Raw genomic sequence first — 15,909 nt, 5'->3', positions numbered from 1 at the left:
TAATGGTTCATAAGAGTGTGACGTTTCATCAGAGAGACATGGTTAAATACACATTAACATTCAATTTAATTCAAAAGATATCAAATGTGTGATAATGTTTTCGTTTTATTTTCTACTAAATATTTGTGGTAGATTATCATATAATTTAAATGTTTCGCTTTGGGAAAAAGGCTAATCTTGCTATAGTACGGGGAAAAACAATCCAATTTAAAGAGAACCTCAAAGTTCTCTTGAGTATTTAGCTCAAAAACTACTTTTATACATATAGACATATAAACATCTCATGGAATGTTACTATAGTTTATTCCAAAGCATAGTGTGGTGTCAACACATCATAAACAACAGTGAGTGCACAACAAAATAAATCAAGAAAAATCAATAAAGAACATTAAGGAAAAGCTGCTGCATTTAAAGCTTTATTTAGTATTAATTTCACAGTTTCAGAGACATACATTGTATGTGAGATGTTTTCACTCAGCTGCCTCTTTGCCCTTGAAAAAAAAAAAGATATTGAGAAAATGTATTAGTATTAAAGAAAATAAATGTGTCATTTAAATAAAGCTATAAATTTGTGGCTGAAATTTTAAAATGCATTACCTTTCCAGAATCACGGCTCTTGGCTCTGAGCTTGTTGACCTGAGATTCAGCAATGTCGGCACGCTCCTCAGCCTCCTCCAGCTCATGCTGCGACTTCCTCAATTTGGACAGGTGAGTGTTGGCTTGTTCCTCCTGCAACGCCAGGTACATAGTTCTCACAACAGCAAAACATCTAAAAAAAACAGTATTCTCAAATGATGTACTCACAGCTTCTTCAGCCTGCCTCTTGTAAGCCTTGACCTTCAGCTGAAGCTTGTCAACCAGATCCTGCAGTCTGTTGATGTTCTTCTTATCCTCCTCAGTCTGCAGGAAATACACATACATCAGACTCGAAAAATAATGATATTAATTACACCTGAGATTTTTTTTTTTTCTGTACCTGGTAGGTGAGCTCCTTCACTCTCCTCTCATATTTGCGGACACCTTTAACAGCATCAGCTCCACCTCTGTTCTCCCTCAACTTCAGTCTCAAGCTCACGGACCTAAAAAAAACAGATATTTTAAATCTCATTCAACTTATAGAAAATCTGTTTTGACAATCCAAAATATAATATACAGTACAATGTTAGGACATAACATACATTTCACTCTACCCACATCAAGATGATGAACATTGAAAAAGACAAGCTTACTCTGGACTCCAGTTTCTGAAGTTGTTTCTTTCCTCCCTTCATGGCCAGATTCTCAGCCTCATCCAGACGGTGCTGCAGGTCCTTCACTGTGACTTCTAGGTTCTTTTCATCCTCTCCAGGTGAGCACTGGTGTCCTGCTCCTTTTGAGCTCTTCTGCCATCATTGCAGCCTAATTGAGAAAAAATGTATAAGAGTCTTTGCGACACTCCAAGAGGTCAATTTTGAATAACATTTTTGTTTAAATGGATGTCATTTTAATACTAAAAAACTAACATCAGTGATGGCCTTCTTAGCCTTCTCCTCAGCATTTCTTGCTTCCTGGACGATATCATCAACTTCACCCTGAATTTGGACAAGGTCAGCCTCAAGCTTCTTCTTGGTGTTCAGAAGGCTTGTGTTCTGAAATAGAGGAAATAGTACATAATAAAGTGAAAATATCACATCTGTATTTGATTGTTGTTGTGTTTTACATTCTGTGTAATGATTACCTGAGAGTGCAGGAGTCCAACACGCTCACTGGCGTCCACCAGCTCTTGTTCAGCCACTTTGCGGCCTCTCTCTGTCTGCTCCAGAGCTGCTCTCAGCTCCTCAATCTCAGCCTGCATCAGAGTGTTTCTGCGCTCCACCATGGCCACCTGCTCCTTCATGTCTTCCTGTCCTCTCAGGGCATCATCAAGGTGCAGTTGGGCATCCTATACACTAACAATTTTTTAGAGTTCCCTGATTCGTTTTTGCTATTAAAATTTTGTTCAACATACTCTATTATTTGCATACTTGTAAAACCGAAAGCCAGAGAGAGGTCACATACCTTGAGTTGTCCCTGAACATTCCTCAGCTGTTTCTGTGATTCAGAAGCCTGCCTATTGGAATGGCTCAGCTGAATCTCCATCTCATTAAGATCTCCCTCCATCTTCTTCTTGATTCTCAGGGCATCATTCCTGCTCCTGACCTCAGAGTCCAGAGTGCTCTGCATGGACTCAGTGACTCTCTGGCTGTTCCTCTTGATCTGCTCAATCTCCTCATCCTTCTCTGCAAGCTTCCTGTCAATCTCACCCTTGACCTGATTTAGCTCAAGCTGGACACGAAGAATCTTGGACTCTTCATGCTCCAGGGTGCCCTGTTAATAGTCATATAAAAGTTTAAAGAGCAAAATTCTTCAGAACAAAGTAGTGTATTAGTTCTAGCAAGGTGTTAACAATTTAGTTTTTTAATATCTTTATTTTATATTATTTTATTTGGATTTTTGACTGTGTTGTAAAGGAAAGTTGAGTGTAGACATAATCTGACACAATCTAACAATTTAAATCTAAATATTCAGGTACTCACTTCAGCCTCTTCCAGAGCAGTCTGAATCTCAGCCTTTTCAGTCTCCACTGCCTTTTGGACTTCTCCAGCTCATGAATGCTCTTACCAGTCTCACCTAACTGCTCTGTAAGATCTGAGATCTCCTCTATGAAAGAGAAATAAAACATGATCTATCTCTTATGAAAAGTACATATACACTGTGAAATATTACAGATTCTGTTTGGAAGAACATTGTTTAATTCTGTCAGACAACATCCAATATATGCAAAACTCTAGCAGTGTAGATTAATTATATTTATTAATGATTCTACTTATTAATTTAAGAATTGCTTACGCTGCAGATTCTTGTTTTCTCTCTTGAGTGTCTCCAATTGATCCAGACTCTCCTCATAGGAGTTTTTCATCTTGAACAGCTCAGTGCTGAGTGAGCGAGCCTCTTTCTGAGAACCTTCCAGCTCTGCCTGACCTTCCTCGTACTTCTGCTTCCATTCTGCCAGGACCTTAGGTTGAGATATTTCAGATTAACCTTAAAATATTATTACTTTCCTAATTTACCTTGTGAGAGAAATTATCATATCACAGAAAAACTTTAATAATTTACCTTGTCAAAGTTTCTCTGCTTCTTGTCAAGGTTGGCAGCCAAGCCATTGGCTCTCTCCACATCAATCATGAGGTCCTCCACTTCACCTTGAAGTCTTTGTTTGGTCTTATCCAGGGAGGCACATTTGGAGTTCACTGCCTCAATTTGTTCCTCTGCCTCTTGCAGACGCTGAGCCAGCTTCTTCCTGTTATGAATTTGTCAACATTAATCTTATGATGAAAATTTTTCACATTTGAACACGTTTATAAGCTCTTCTGAAGTTCATACTTGGACTCTTCAAGCTCCTCTGTGCGCTGGATGGCATCAGTTTCATATTTGGTTCTCCACTGAGCAACCTCACTGTTGGCCTTAGACATTCCCCGCTGCAGCTCAGCCTTTGCCTCCTGTTCTTCCTCAAACTGCTCGCGGAGCAGGTCGCAGTCATGACGGGCTGACTGCACAGCATGAGCCAGAGCATTCTTGGCCTAGGAGACCAAGTTAGATGATGTTAGCTATGTTCTTTTGTAAGTAGTAACTGACAAGTATATATTTCCAATTATTACATTCTATTACCTTAACCTCCTCTTCAATCTGCCTCTTAAGCTCCTCAGTTTGTTGAGTGAAAGCTTGTTTGCCTCTAGTGAGCTGAGAAATTAGAGCTTCCTTCTCCTCCAGCTGGCGACCAAACTCACCTTTTGAGATTTTGATGTAATATGTCAGTTTGTGGCATATCTATGTAAGTTTAGTTCAAATGGAACTGTTTACTGATGCCATCAGAAGAACAGTTGTCATACATTACCACAAATAATCATCAGTGGACATTGGTGTTCATTTATATATTTTTATAATGGCTTATCTATTGCTACCAATTATGTATAAACAAAAAGTGACCACTGCAATTTTAATTTCCAGTCAAGGCATTCCTTAATGGATGAAATTAAATGCTAAATAATCTTGTTTCATATTAATAAATAATGTACAATATTGTACCATTTTCAGTTTGAAGTCTTGCTCTTTGGGCACTGAGGTCATTTAACTGGCGAAGGTTCTCATCATTCTTGGACTTAATTTCACTGAGTTGGTCCTCAAGGGTGCGGCACATCTTCTCAAGATTAGCCTGCAAAGACCAAAGTCATTAGATCTTTCTTAATCCTAAGAAAGCCAGATCTTTCTTAAAAACACGACATATTCATTTAAAGTTATAGCTCTCAACCTTTGCTTTGGCCACAGCCTCCATGTTGCTGGAGAGATCATCAATCTCCATTTTGTATTCACTCTTCTCCTTCTCAAGCTTTTGCTTGACACGCTGGAGGTTGTCGATTTGCTCTCCCAGCTCAGCCACACTGTCGGCCTGCTTCTTGCGGAGGGCAGCAGCAGTGGCTTCATGCTGGAGGGTGGCCTCTTCAAGGTCACGACGCAGCTTCTGGAATTCAGCCTCACGCTTCTTATTCATCTCAATCTGAGCAGCAGTTGCTCCACCAGCCTCCTCAAGCCTCTCACTGATCTCCTCAAGTTCCCTGGAGAGATCAGCTCTCTGCTTCTCCACCTTTGCACGAGCAGCACGCTCAGCCTCGATCTCTTCCTCCAGTTCCTCAATGCGTGCCTACAGGGGCAATTAGTGAAAAGTTATAGATCTTGATTTGACTATTTTCAACAATGCTACAAAAGAGACCAATTAAATACCTGAAGCTCCTTGATCTTCTTCTGGAGTTGAGCTCCCAAAGATTGTTCATCTTCAATCTTGCTGAGCAGCTGGCTTGTTTCAAAGTCTTTCCTGTTGAAATTAAGCAAAAACATGTTTGCAATATGTCAAGATAAGTTATAATGTTGTCACATTTCTTGAGTCATGTTTTTTTGATTTTTTTTTTTAGATTCCCACTTTTTCAGTTTCTCATCTGATTGCTGCTTGTCATTCTCCAGGTCCATGATGGATTCTTGGGCCAGTTTCAGGTCCCCTTCTAGCTTTCTCTTGGCTCTCTCAAGGTCCATGCGGAGCTTCTTCTCTTGTTCAAGGGAACCCTCAAGCTATAGGTCAACAACATGTCAAATATTTTCATGTAAAAATTAAAAGGACATACGGAATTTATTAAATAAGAAGCATGTTTGTATAATAACTTACGTCATCAACTTGCTGCTCAAGCTTCGTCTTGGCTTTGGTCAGGGTGTTGACTTTGTCCTCCTCTGCCTGGAGATCATCCAGAGTCTGCTGATGTGCCTCTTGGAGGGCTTTCTTCTCCTTTGTAAGCTTGGCAAGGCTCTCATCCTGTGCTGCCATTTCCTCAGTCAGGTTCTTGACCTGTGTGATTTGTGGTACCAAATTAGCTTATATTTTTCAATGAATATTCTATACCAAAGTATAAAGACAGAAATAAAATTGCATGTTAAACCAACTCAATCTCAAACCTTATTTTCAGTGGCATGTTTCTCCTTTTCCACTTTAGCCAAGGTGAGCTCCAGGTCATCAATGTCTTTCTTCAGCTCAGAGCACTCATCCTCCAGTTTCCTCTTCTTGGCTGTGAGTTCAGCATTGATTTCTTCCTCATCTTCCAGTCTCTCAGTTGTCTCTTTGAGTTTAGCTTCAAGCTGGATTTTGCTCTTGATCAGACCCTCACACCTCTCCTCGGCATCTGAGAGATTCTCACCTTCCTGACAGGGGAAAAAAAGGATTTTACATATCTTTGTTGAAAATATGTATAATTTTTAAAAGGAACTTTCAGTAAATTAATTAGTGCATACTCACAGAGGCTACTTGAAGCTGCAGATCATTCTTCTCTTGCAGCAGTGAAACCATCTTCTCCTCAAGCTCTTTCTTTTTGGCTTCAGCCTTGGCAAGATTTTCTTTGCATTTTGTATAGTCCTCTTTCATGTTTGCCAGCTCCTTCTCAGTCTCAGCACTCTTCAGCAGAGGCTTAATCTTGTAGTAAACCTTCATCCATGGCCAGTGTTTGACGTTCATGAATGAGCGGATGTTGTATTGGATAGTGTATATTGCATCCCTGATAAAACAAATTAAAATGATTAAATATTGCTATTTTTTTTTGTTAATTTACTATATTTTCACTGGTCAACCCAGTACTCCTGAATCTAGTATTCAGTGTTTTTATTTTACTCAGATGAATGAATCTGATATTTATATTTCTTAAATATTGTGTTTCCAAGATGACAATATAATGAAATACAATTATTGGTCATGAATGGTTATTGATACATATATTTATACCATGTGTTTTCTAATATTATTCCGTTAGCACTGCTAGCTCATGGCATATGAATCACTGGAGTAAACCAGAGTTCATTGTCCTGTTTCATGACACTACTGACCTCCTTGCTGTCATCTTTACAAACTCCCTCCTCATCAGATAACCACGGCAGAGAGCCTGAGTCATTGTGACCAAAGCAGCCAGTTTCTCATCACGCATCTCCTCAAGAGTACCCAGAAGACCAGCTTTGAAGAACACCTGAATTCATGCATAATAACGCAGAGTATGTTTAAATCATAGCTGAAAAATACAGTATGGTTATTTAATTTTGAAATTGTTTTATTGATGAATATAACCTTTGTGTGCCCAAATCTATACTCGTCATGATTAACATCGATGGATCCCAGGAGTTTCTCAGAGGCTTTCTTGTTGTCCATAAACTGTCCCTCAGGGATAACACTGGCATTCAACACCTTGTATCTGTAGAGGATTTATTAAAATGCTTCATATCTTTACATTGAGAGAACCCTCCAAGAGGAAGTAGTATTTTAATGCAGTCATATTTACCTCTGTTTGAAGTCACCATAGAGGATTCTGCTGGGGAAACCTTTTCTGCAAATTCTGATACCCTCCAGTACACCGTTACACCTCAGCTGGTGGATAACCAGGAAGTTCTCCATGAGACCTGTACAGAACAATTTGCATCCTAAGGTTGGTACATGCACAGTTCATGTGATCATTTTCATATATTGTGTTGATATCAGAATATCTGTAAGTCCTTCATTACTTTACCTGGAGTCTTGGACTCATTGGGAATTAGACAACGCACAAAGTGAGGATGAGTGCTCCTCAAGTTGGTCATAAGCTTGCCCAAGTTCTCCTGTGGAGAATAAAAAATGGTTCTCAGTTTTTCTAATGAATTAATATTGTTTTTATATCCATTTCAGAATCCTCTTACATACCCTGAACTGGGAGGACACAGTCTGCATGGAGCCACCCTTCTTCTTGCCTCCCTTCTTGCCAGTTTCTTTACAAACATTGAAACAATGAGCCAATTTCCTAATTCATATTAGCAAATTCAATCATTCTGTACTTATAATATTCACTTGTAATTCATACAATCACTTACCCTCAACAACAGGTGGGTAGAGAGTAGCCAGAAGTTTGACAGAAGATTTCTGGTACAGCTGCAGAACAGACTCATTCAGTGGATCCTTGTTCTTGTCCAACCAGCCAGTGATGTTGTAATCCACAGTTCCAGCGTAGTGAACCAGAGAGAAGTGGGCCTCAGCTTTGCCTTTGGCAGGCTTTGGTTTCTGGAAGGCTTGGTTTTTGCCAAGGTGTTGATCATAGAGTTTGTTCTTGAAGGAATTGTCTGTAGCCTTGGGGAACATGCACTCCTCTTCAAGGATGGAGAATATACCCATGGGCTATTTGTAAATAGATGAAAAGTAATATTAAATGTTTCAAATTTTGAGAAGAGCAAATTACAAATATTTAGAAGTAAGCCAGTAAAAACCTTCTCAATGAGCTCAATACAAGCAGCCAAGTCCATGCCAAAGTCAATGAACTCCCAAATAATGCCCTCCTTCTTGTACTCCTCTTGTTCCAGCACAAACATGTGGTGGTTGAAGAATTGTTGCAGTTTCTCATTGGTGAAGTTGATGCAAAGCTGCTCCATACTGTTATACTGGAGAGAGAGAGAGAGAGAGAGAGAGAGAGAGAGAGAGAGAGAGAGATTTACTGAGCACTGAATCTGATTCAACTTGCATTTAAATTATATAATAGAAAACTTCTTACATCAAAGATCTCAAAACCAGCAATATCCAGCACACCAATGAAGAACTGTCTGGCTTGTTTTGTGTCCAACATTTGGTTGATACGAATGACCATCCACAAGAACATCCTCTCATAGATAGATTTTGCCAAAGCGCTAACAGAGTTGTACACCTGTGAATTGGATTTAGTGTAAATATTATTGAAACTTTCTCTGCTTTTGCAATGATTTGTCTTAGTTGGCAAGTCTTGCTTCTTGACACTTTTACTACTACATACCTGTGGCACGGTTTGACCTTTGGTCACAAACTCATTCCGACCTTCACTCTGGGGTAGCACAAAGCCTTCAGCATATCAGCAGAGTTCAAGCCCAGAAGGTAGCCAATTTTGTCAGCCTCTGCCAATTAAAACATTTAAAAAAATCTATCCCATTACTTGACAATTAAAACAAACCTTTTCACCATGCAAATAGAAAGGGATAGCTCAGTAGAGGATAGAATAAATTTAAACTATTTCGTCTTACCCTCTGTGCCATCAGGCTCAGCTTGCTCCTCACGCTGCTTCTGCTTGAACTTCAAGTTACCATGATGCAGCACAGCTCCAGTGAACTTGTAGATGCCCATCTTCTCCTCATTACTAAAGCCCAGAATGTCAATAGCAGTCTAGATATTACAGTAGAGGATGAGAACTAGGATCTGACATATTTATATAGCAAATGTCATTAATCAGATTAGCAATGACTCACATCAGTTGCAACCAACTCCTCTTTATCATCAATGCTTGCCACTGTGATCTGACCCTGACTGCACATGGGGAAGTCATAGGGGTTGGTGGTAATGAGTGTCATTTCTGTAAGATACACAGAGCATTTATGAGTTTTTTACAATCTTATTTTGCATTTTAAAAAGAAATTTGATTTAAATGTTTTCCAATTACCAATCAGCTCAGGCTTATGGTTGGTCATCATCTGGTAGAAGATGTGGTAGCCTCTCTCATCTGGAAGCTGGAATGATACTCTAGACTTCTCCAGCAGATCTGTTGAGAGAACGTAACAAAGTCATGTTCTGAAGAGTGATAGACAAAGAACAATATACAGATTGATCAATTAAAAGCATGTCCACCTACATGTCTCAATATCAGCACTAGCCAGTTTTCCAGTTGTGCCAAAGTGAATTCTGATGAATTTACCCTGTTTAAAACAAAATAACATTGTTGCTATTGAGCAAAAACAACAAGCTTTATAAAACCTAAACAGGTGTCTTGAGGAACTGTTTATAGGAAAAACCCAACTGACCAATTGCATTTTATGTAAATAATAACTGGTAAACTTACAAAACGAGATGAGTTGTCATTTCTCACAGTCTTGGCATTACCATAGGCCTCAAGCAGAGGGTTGGCAGCAATGATCTGGTCTTCAAGAGATCCCTGTTGTTTGAAGGATTTTAATTTATTTTCCGTCTCACGTCTATCATTTGCAGGAAATATTTTACAAAATTGTATGTGTATTTTACAAATTCAACTAATGTTCAGTATAGTAGTCATATATTGATTGTAACTCTCTGAAATTATTATTTTTTTTTTTATTTTACATATGAACATAGATTTAGTTCTCATACTATACCTGCATTTTGCCAGAAGCTTGCTCTTTCTTCTTTTCACCACCCGACACTGCAACTGTGGCAAAGTACTGAATGACACGTTTGGTGTTCACAGTCTTTCCAGCACCAGATTCTCCACTGGTTTATGAGAGATGATAAGACAGAAGATGATTAAACATGTACAAATTCCATGAGAAGGAAATATAACTGTACTTTACATCTCATAACAGTAGATACATACGTAATCAGGACAGACTGGTTCTCTCTGTCTGTAAAGTCAAAGGTAATAATGTTTAAGTAATTGTTTTATAAAATCTAGGTTTATGAATTTCACAGATCAAAATCACTTTTTTAAATGTAAGATCTTACCAGTAAGCATGAACTGATAGGCATTGTCAGAGACAGAGAAGATGTGGGGTGGGGCCTCCATACGCTTTTTGCCTCTGTAGGCAGCCACCACTTCTGCATCATACACTGGGAGCCACTTGTAGGGGTTCACAGTAGCACAGAACAGTCCAGAGTAGGTCTGAAAGGAGCAGATAAGTGGTCAGATTACAGCATCACAGACAAATGTAATTTTAACTACAAATGTAACGACACACTACATCATGGCTATTAATTATCTTCTAAAAAGTGTGTGGAGGAACAAACATTATAACCCCATTTATAATTGTTTCTACGCCACTGATTTAGACGCCGATTTACATGATTTCATAACTTACGTAGATCATCCATGCTGCATAACGCTCTTTGAGGTTATAAAGCACAGAAGCTTCATTGAGATGGGTCATCATGGCCATGTCCTCAATCTTGTCATACTTGGGAGGATTCATTGGGAAGACATCATCCTCCTTAGCAACTCTATCCTATAATGGTCATTTATTAGATTTGCCAGAGGAAATTTGCAATGATTAATGTATTGAGCTTCTAGTTTACATGGAATAAGGAAAATTCACCTCCTTAGTGTCAAGCACAGTAACGGTGACTTTGCCACCATCTCTGCTCTTGATTGTTCCTTTGACGTACAGATCTTTAACATCAACTACATAGCAAGCAGACTTAGCATCAAAGGGCTTGTTCTGAGCCTCAATTCTCTCCTTCTCAGGCTTACGTAGATATATGGCAGCCTTGCCATAAGCGGCCATCTCCGCATCCAGTACTCATGATGGCAGCTTTCTGCTGCAATTCAAAGATGTTCACAGCCACGTGTAAAAAAATTTTTTTAAATGACAGCATAAAGATCATTCAAAACCCAGTTATCATGATTACTACACCTCAGTCTTCAGTGGAAGCACAGTGTATTTTAGTAATGTATTTTGACTATAAGGCTGCCGTCTACCTCTTATGATATCATTATTTATTCTGGAAATACCCCAGGATGCAGAATGGCTACAAATAGTGAACATAATAAACTATTATACCACGGATCTGTTGAATGCTTGATTCTGATTGGTTCATGGTCATTCTAAGGTGTGCTATTATTTTTCAAGGAAATCCACGGCTATAAAGTAGTTCCAGTTCTTGATTGCATAACGTTTCCATATCACTTCGCTTAGTTATTTCAAAGAGCCCTACAGGCTACCGCAACAAAATAACAAATTAAAACAAAGTCATTGGTTAAAGTAAATCAGCTTACGAACGTCAGAACAATGTCTAAAATATCCTACATTTATTACAATTTTGGTTAAAAAGAGCCATCGCGCTCCCTCGTCTCCCCCGCACTTACACACTCTCACACACGTAGCAGAATTAATTTGAGCAGAATTAAATAAAAATGTTAAATTTTCAATCGTCATGTCAACGCGCACTCCTGCATCTCAGTGGGGGTGAATAATGTTTTTAAGTTTTACAACAGGAATATGGCAACACGCATCTTGGCAATGTTTAAGTGATGTTACTTCTGACAAGAACTGCAACAAAAATGTAATCCCAGAAGTGAGATATCTAATTTTCTCAGTTTCTCTCTTTCGATCCCTCAAATACAAACTCTCTCACACTCACAGACACACACAGTGTGACTGTCTTAGAACTTGACGTTTTCGAATTCGCTACGAAGGCTCTGCCTGTATTAAAGAAGGATGCTGAATCTGTGGCGAAAGAAATTAGTTCCTCTCATAAGAGCGTTTTAGGGACGAAAACCAGCGCTGTCTTGAGATAAACCCCAAATGATGTCTTAAGGTGTGGTAACCATGGTATAAGCGAAATTATTGATTCCGAACCATTGAATTGTTGAGAAATAATGCACACCCGAGGTGTAATAGTCACTCCGCTGCGCATCGTGACTGCATTACTGCATTACCACCTCATGTGTGCATTCTTTTTCAACAGTTCAGGTCCATCGTCAATTGTTCCTTACATATCTTAATTGTTGCTTTCTAGACAACTCTCTATGATGATTTTCACTAAATGTTTGTGTAATATGTGAGTGAATGGTTTTGGGATAACTGTCTGTCTGTCCGTCTTTTTTTCTGTTTCTTTTTCTTTTTGTTCTATTTTGGTTGTTTGAGCTGGTCTTAAGAGTAGTTATTTGCATCTTTACCTTCCCACACTTCTATAAGCTCTGATGACGGTCCTCAACACTGTAATACATAAAAGAAGGTTACCTTCTACCTGAAAAACATTTTAATGAAAACCTATATTATAAAATTACATGTTTTATGAATGCATAAATTGCATTACAAATTATGTTGCAGTTGAGATACTCCAGCTACTCATGCTCTTAACTAACTTTAATTGTTGTCATCTAGTAATACCCTGTTGTGGTTCTGTTTATTTTTAAAAGCTATGTTCTGCTCATAATTAAAAGTTCAACTCACCTCGAACAAGCCTGGCTGGTCTTCTGAGCGCAATGGTTTGCATGACAGCCCCTGCTCTTTATACTACATTTGCTTTGCCAGCATTGCAGAAGTTAAATGTGGCCAACACCAAATATGGCTCAAATGTGAGTTAAGAAATTGATCAGCTGGGCCATTTGGTGCTCGCCAGAGTTGGAAATAGAAAATATGGAAATAACTAATCATTTAGGATATCTTGTTAAAAGGTTTTCTTACCTCAGACTTTAGCTTGATCATTAAGATTTCATTAAGACATTGTTCAGTCATCTGTATACTTTGCAGGAGCCATACATTCCTTTTCATAATTGCTTGTCAAGACATCCACATATTTGTTTCCAAAAGGTAAATTCAAATGTGTAAAATGCCAGTCATATAGATCATTACTGCTTATTTACTTCTCTTCAATTATTTCTGCTAATGAGTCATATTTGTTAAGTAAATAATAAAATACATTGATTTGTTTATAGATAAACTGATGGTTTTTAAAAAAGGAAATCAAAATTAATTAGGTAATTATTTTGAGCAAACTTTAGATAGTCGAATCACTGCCCGTTTAAAAACTAGATTTTAATGATTTGCTGTCATTTTAACTGGTCTGTATATGAAAACCGTGATTGATTTTAACAAATCAGTGCCACACTGGATTTATGTAGCTGTCATATTTTGATGATGTCATCTGAATAACACAAAACACATTTACTTATGTATATATTTATATTATATTTTATTGCTTTGATTGATTGGTTTGCATGCCACAGACAGGCAGATTCAAGGATCAAATTTTATGGTCATCCTTATATGTCTAAAAGAGTTGGACCTGTGTATGGCTACTGTTAGATTGTTCTAATATTAGCTCCAGTACAAATGTCTGATGTTCTGGTGTTTACTAATATAAATTGTAAATAATGATAGGCATGATATAACTTGAAAGACTGTTTCTCTTCATTTAAATAAAATGTTTTATGTTAACATTTGTAGCTAAATTTGCTAAATTAGTTTTTCAATTAGTCTTTTCTAATAACTTCCATATTATTAATGAATATCTTTTGAAAAGCATTAAACACATTATTATATATATATATATATATATATATATATATATATATATATATATATATATATATATATATATATATATATATAACTAAATAATTTGGCCTTGTTAGATCATTATGTGCTTATTTATTTTGATTTATTTATTATTTGGAGATTTAGCTTTTTTATTACATTTCAGAAAAAAAGACAAAACAAACAACAAATTAACAAAAGAACCAAGACTGTATTTTGTGCTTATTTATTTAAATGAATTTCTTTCAACTGAATTTACTAAATTAATTTCTTACTTTAGTTAAAAGATACGAATATTAAGGTCACATGATTGACAAGGTTGAAAAAACCTTAAAAGAGATCTTGTACTAACATAAACTGATGCCTCTGATATTCATCCCTACCCAAATTAACTTTTGAGTGCAAACTCTTTGAGGTAGTGACATGGTCAGTCAGTCTATCTTGTCACTTTTCATTTCTTATGTCAGCTGATATTTTATATATATCCACAGCACAAGCATGCTTTCAATTATTTATATTTCATATGTCAAATACATATTCTGCACAGTCAATTAAATTAAATAATATTTAGACTGTTAGCCCAAATAATTCAATGGATTATTTTGTCATTCTGTCCATCAATGAATCCATTATGATCACATGTCATATCCTGAAGTCTCATTCACGCATCAGCAATGAGAAACCCTTATATTGTAAAGATCATGCCGCCAAACTTGTCAATTGATTTCTTTAAGACAAAAGAATAATATGATGTATCACTAACTTAGTCCATAGTTTCCATAATGACAATGACAGATATGAAGTTTGTCATCAATCATTATATTATTACAGAGATTATTTAGCAGAGATGGGCCATTCTATTAAAATGATGAATTGGAACGCTCAACGGATGTAGAAATAAAGTCCGCCTTACAGGTAAAAGAGACAATCACCTTTTGGATATAGACATCGCCTGTCAATCAACCCGACAACGCACAAGAGCATTAGCTATACAAGCTGAAATAAATTGCATTTTAGCACAATTTATGATACCAGTGTGTCAGATTGTACTGCTGATTTGAATAATAATAATAATCCTTTGATAATAATCTTGACCAACCGTTTAGGAGATTTCTGTCTTTTCCATTCAAGTAGATAGGAGCTGCACAGTCATTACTGGAAATAGCCTCCCAAGGGCATTCCAAAGATGATCGACAGTGGGCTGACTTGCTAGAAAGTCTTTGATTATTATCAATTTTCCTGCAGAGGATTAATATGTACATTTATGCATTTGGCAGATGCTTTTATCCAAAGTGACTTACCGTACAGCACATTCAAATATACATTTTATCAGGGTTTTTTTTTTGTGTTCCCTGAGAATCTAACCATGGTCTTGGTGTTGCTAATGCAATGCTCTATCAATTTAGCAACAGGAACCCTCAGAGGAAGGCAAGCAGTAAAATGATGTCACACATGCTAATTAAAAATGTTCCCTCGGCTAGTAGGCTATATCCTCCTATCTGATATCTGTCAACAGCATTTCTGTCAAAATGTGATCAGTAGGGTTTTAAGTTTTAATATTTGCAATATTTGTCCAGTGGTTGGACTCTTAGGTTACCATCCTCACTCTTTTCCAAATGCATCTGTATGTGTAATGTAAAAAATATACATCATACGAGTGACAATGTGTTCATTTCCTTGAGATCAAGTAAAATAAATAAACAGACTATTGGTGATTATTCCACAATTACTATTGCTCCAGGTCTTGCAATAATACTGTATTGTGCCATGTTTGCTGACTAGCCAGTTTTAATCTGTATTGTGGGTTAATATTAAAACTCCTCTCTTGCTACCAAGCTTTAAAAAGACAATTTATTAAAGTACAAGTGAACAATGTTCTCTATTTCAGTATTTCTATGTTTTAATAACTGATATCACCTTAGTTTTTATTATTTTATGCTTTACCTATTCTTTTAAGCAAATACTTAGTTTAGCATAATGGTTCATAAGAGTGTGACGTTTCATCAGAGAGACATGGTTAAATACACATTAACATTCAATTTAATTCAAAAGATATCAAATGTGTGATAATGTTTTCGTTTTATTTTCTACTAAATATTTGTGGTAGATTATCATATAATTTAAATGTTTCGCTTTGGGAAAAAGGCTAATCTTGCTATAGTACGGGGAAAAACAATCCAATTTAAAGAGAACCTCAAAGTTCTCTTGAGTATTTAGCTCAAAAACTACTTTTATACATATAGACATATAAACATCTCATGGAATGTTACTATAGTTTATTCCAAAGCATAGTGTGGTGTCAACACATCATAAACAACA

At 37.0% G+C, this 15,909-nt stretch overlaps 1 protein-coding gene across 1 annotated transcript; it reads right to left on the bottom strand.

Annotated features, from left to right (window-relative positions):
* Positions 1-403: 403 nt before the first annotated feature.
* Positions 404-10,842, bottom strand: LOC127630270 (myosin heavy chain, fast skeletal muscle-like). The gene is given in 44 exon segments (XM_052107765.1): positions 404-491; positions 598-729; positions 805-900; positions 977-1,040; positions 1,042-1,079; positions 1,230-1,336; positions 1,339-1,374; positions 1,377-1,398; positions 1,503-1,628; positions 1,718-1,921; positions 2,038-2,346; positions 2,556-2,602; positions 2,605-2,679; positions 2,869-3,034; positions 3,136-3,319; positions 3,403-3,599; positions 3,688-3,806; positions 4,105-4,231; positions 4,328-4,717; positions 4,798-4,888; positions 4,994-5,139; positions 5,234-5,410; positions 5,518-5,760; positions 5,855-6,110; positions 6,436-6,572; positions 6,671-6,794; positions 6,882-6,999; positions 7,107-7,194; positions 7,277-7,341; positions 7,444-7,744; positions 7,834-8,004; positions 8,115-8,264; positions 8,370-8,407; positions 8,410-8,487; positions 8,614-8,752; positions 8,836-8,939; positions 9,027-9,125; positions 9,216-9,279; positions 9,423-9,515; positions 9,712-9,826; positions 9,930-9,957; positions 10,058-10,214; positions 10,411-10,554; positions 10,645-10,842. Coding segments are annotated over 44 exon segments (5,775 nt in total). The 5' UTR covers positions 10,834-10,842; the 3' UTR covers positions 404-470.
* Positions 10,843-15,909: the final 5,067 nt, after the last annotated feature.

This window comes from Xyrauchen texanus, chromosome 3 (assembly GCF_025860055.1).
Source record: "Xyrauchen texanus isolate HMW12.3.18 chromosome 3, RBS_HiC_50CHRs, whole genome shotgun sequence".
NCBI lineage: Eukaryota > Metazoa > Chordata > Actinopteri > Cypriniformes > Catostomidae > Xyrauchen > Xyrauchen texanus.
This window is presented reverse-complemented; position numbering and strand designations above follow the sequence as displayed.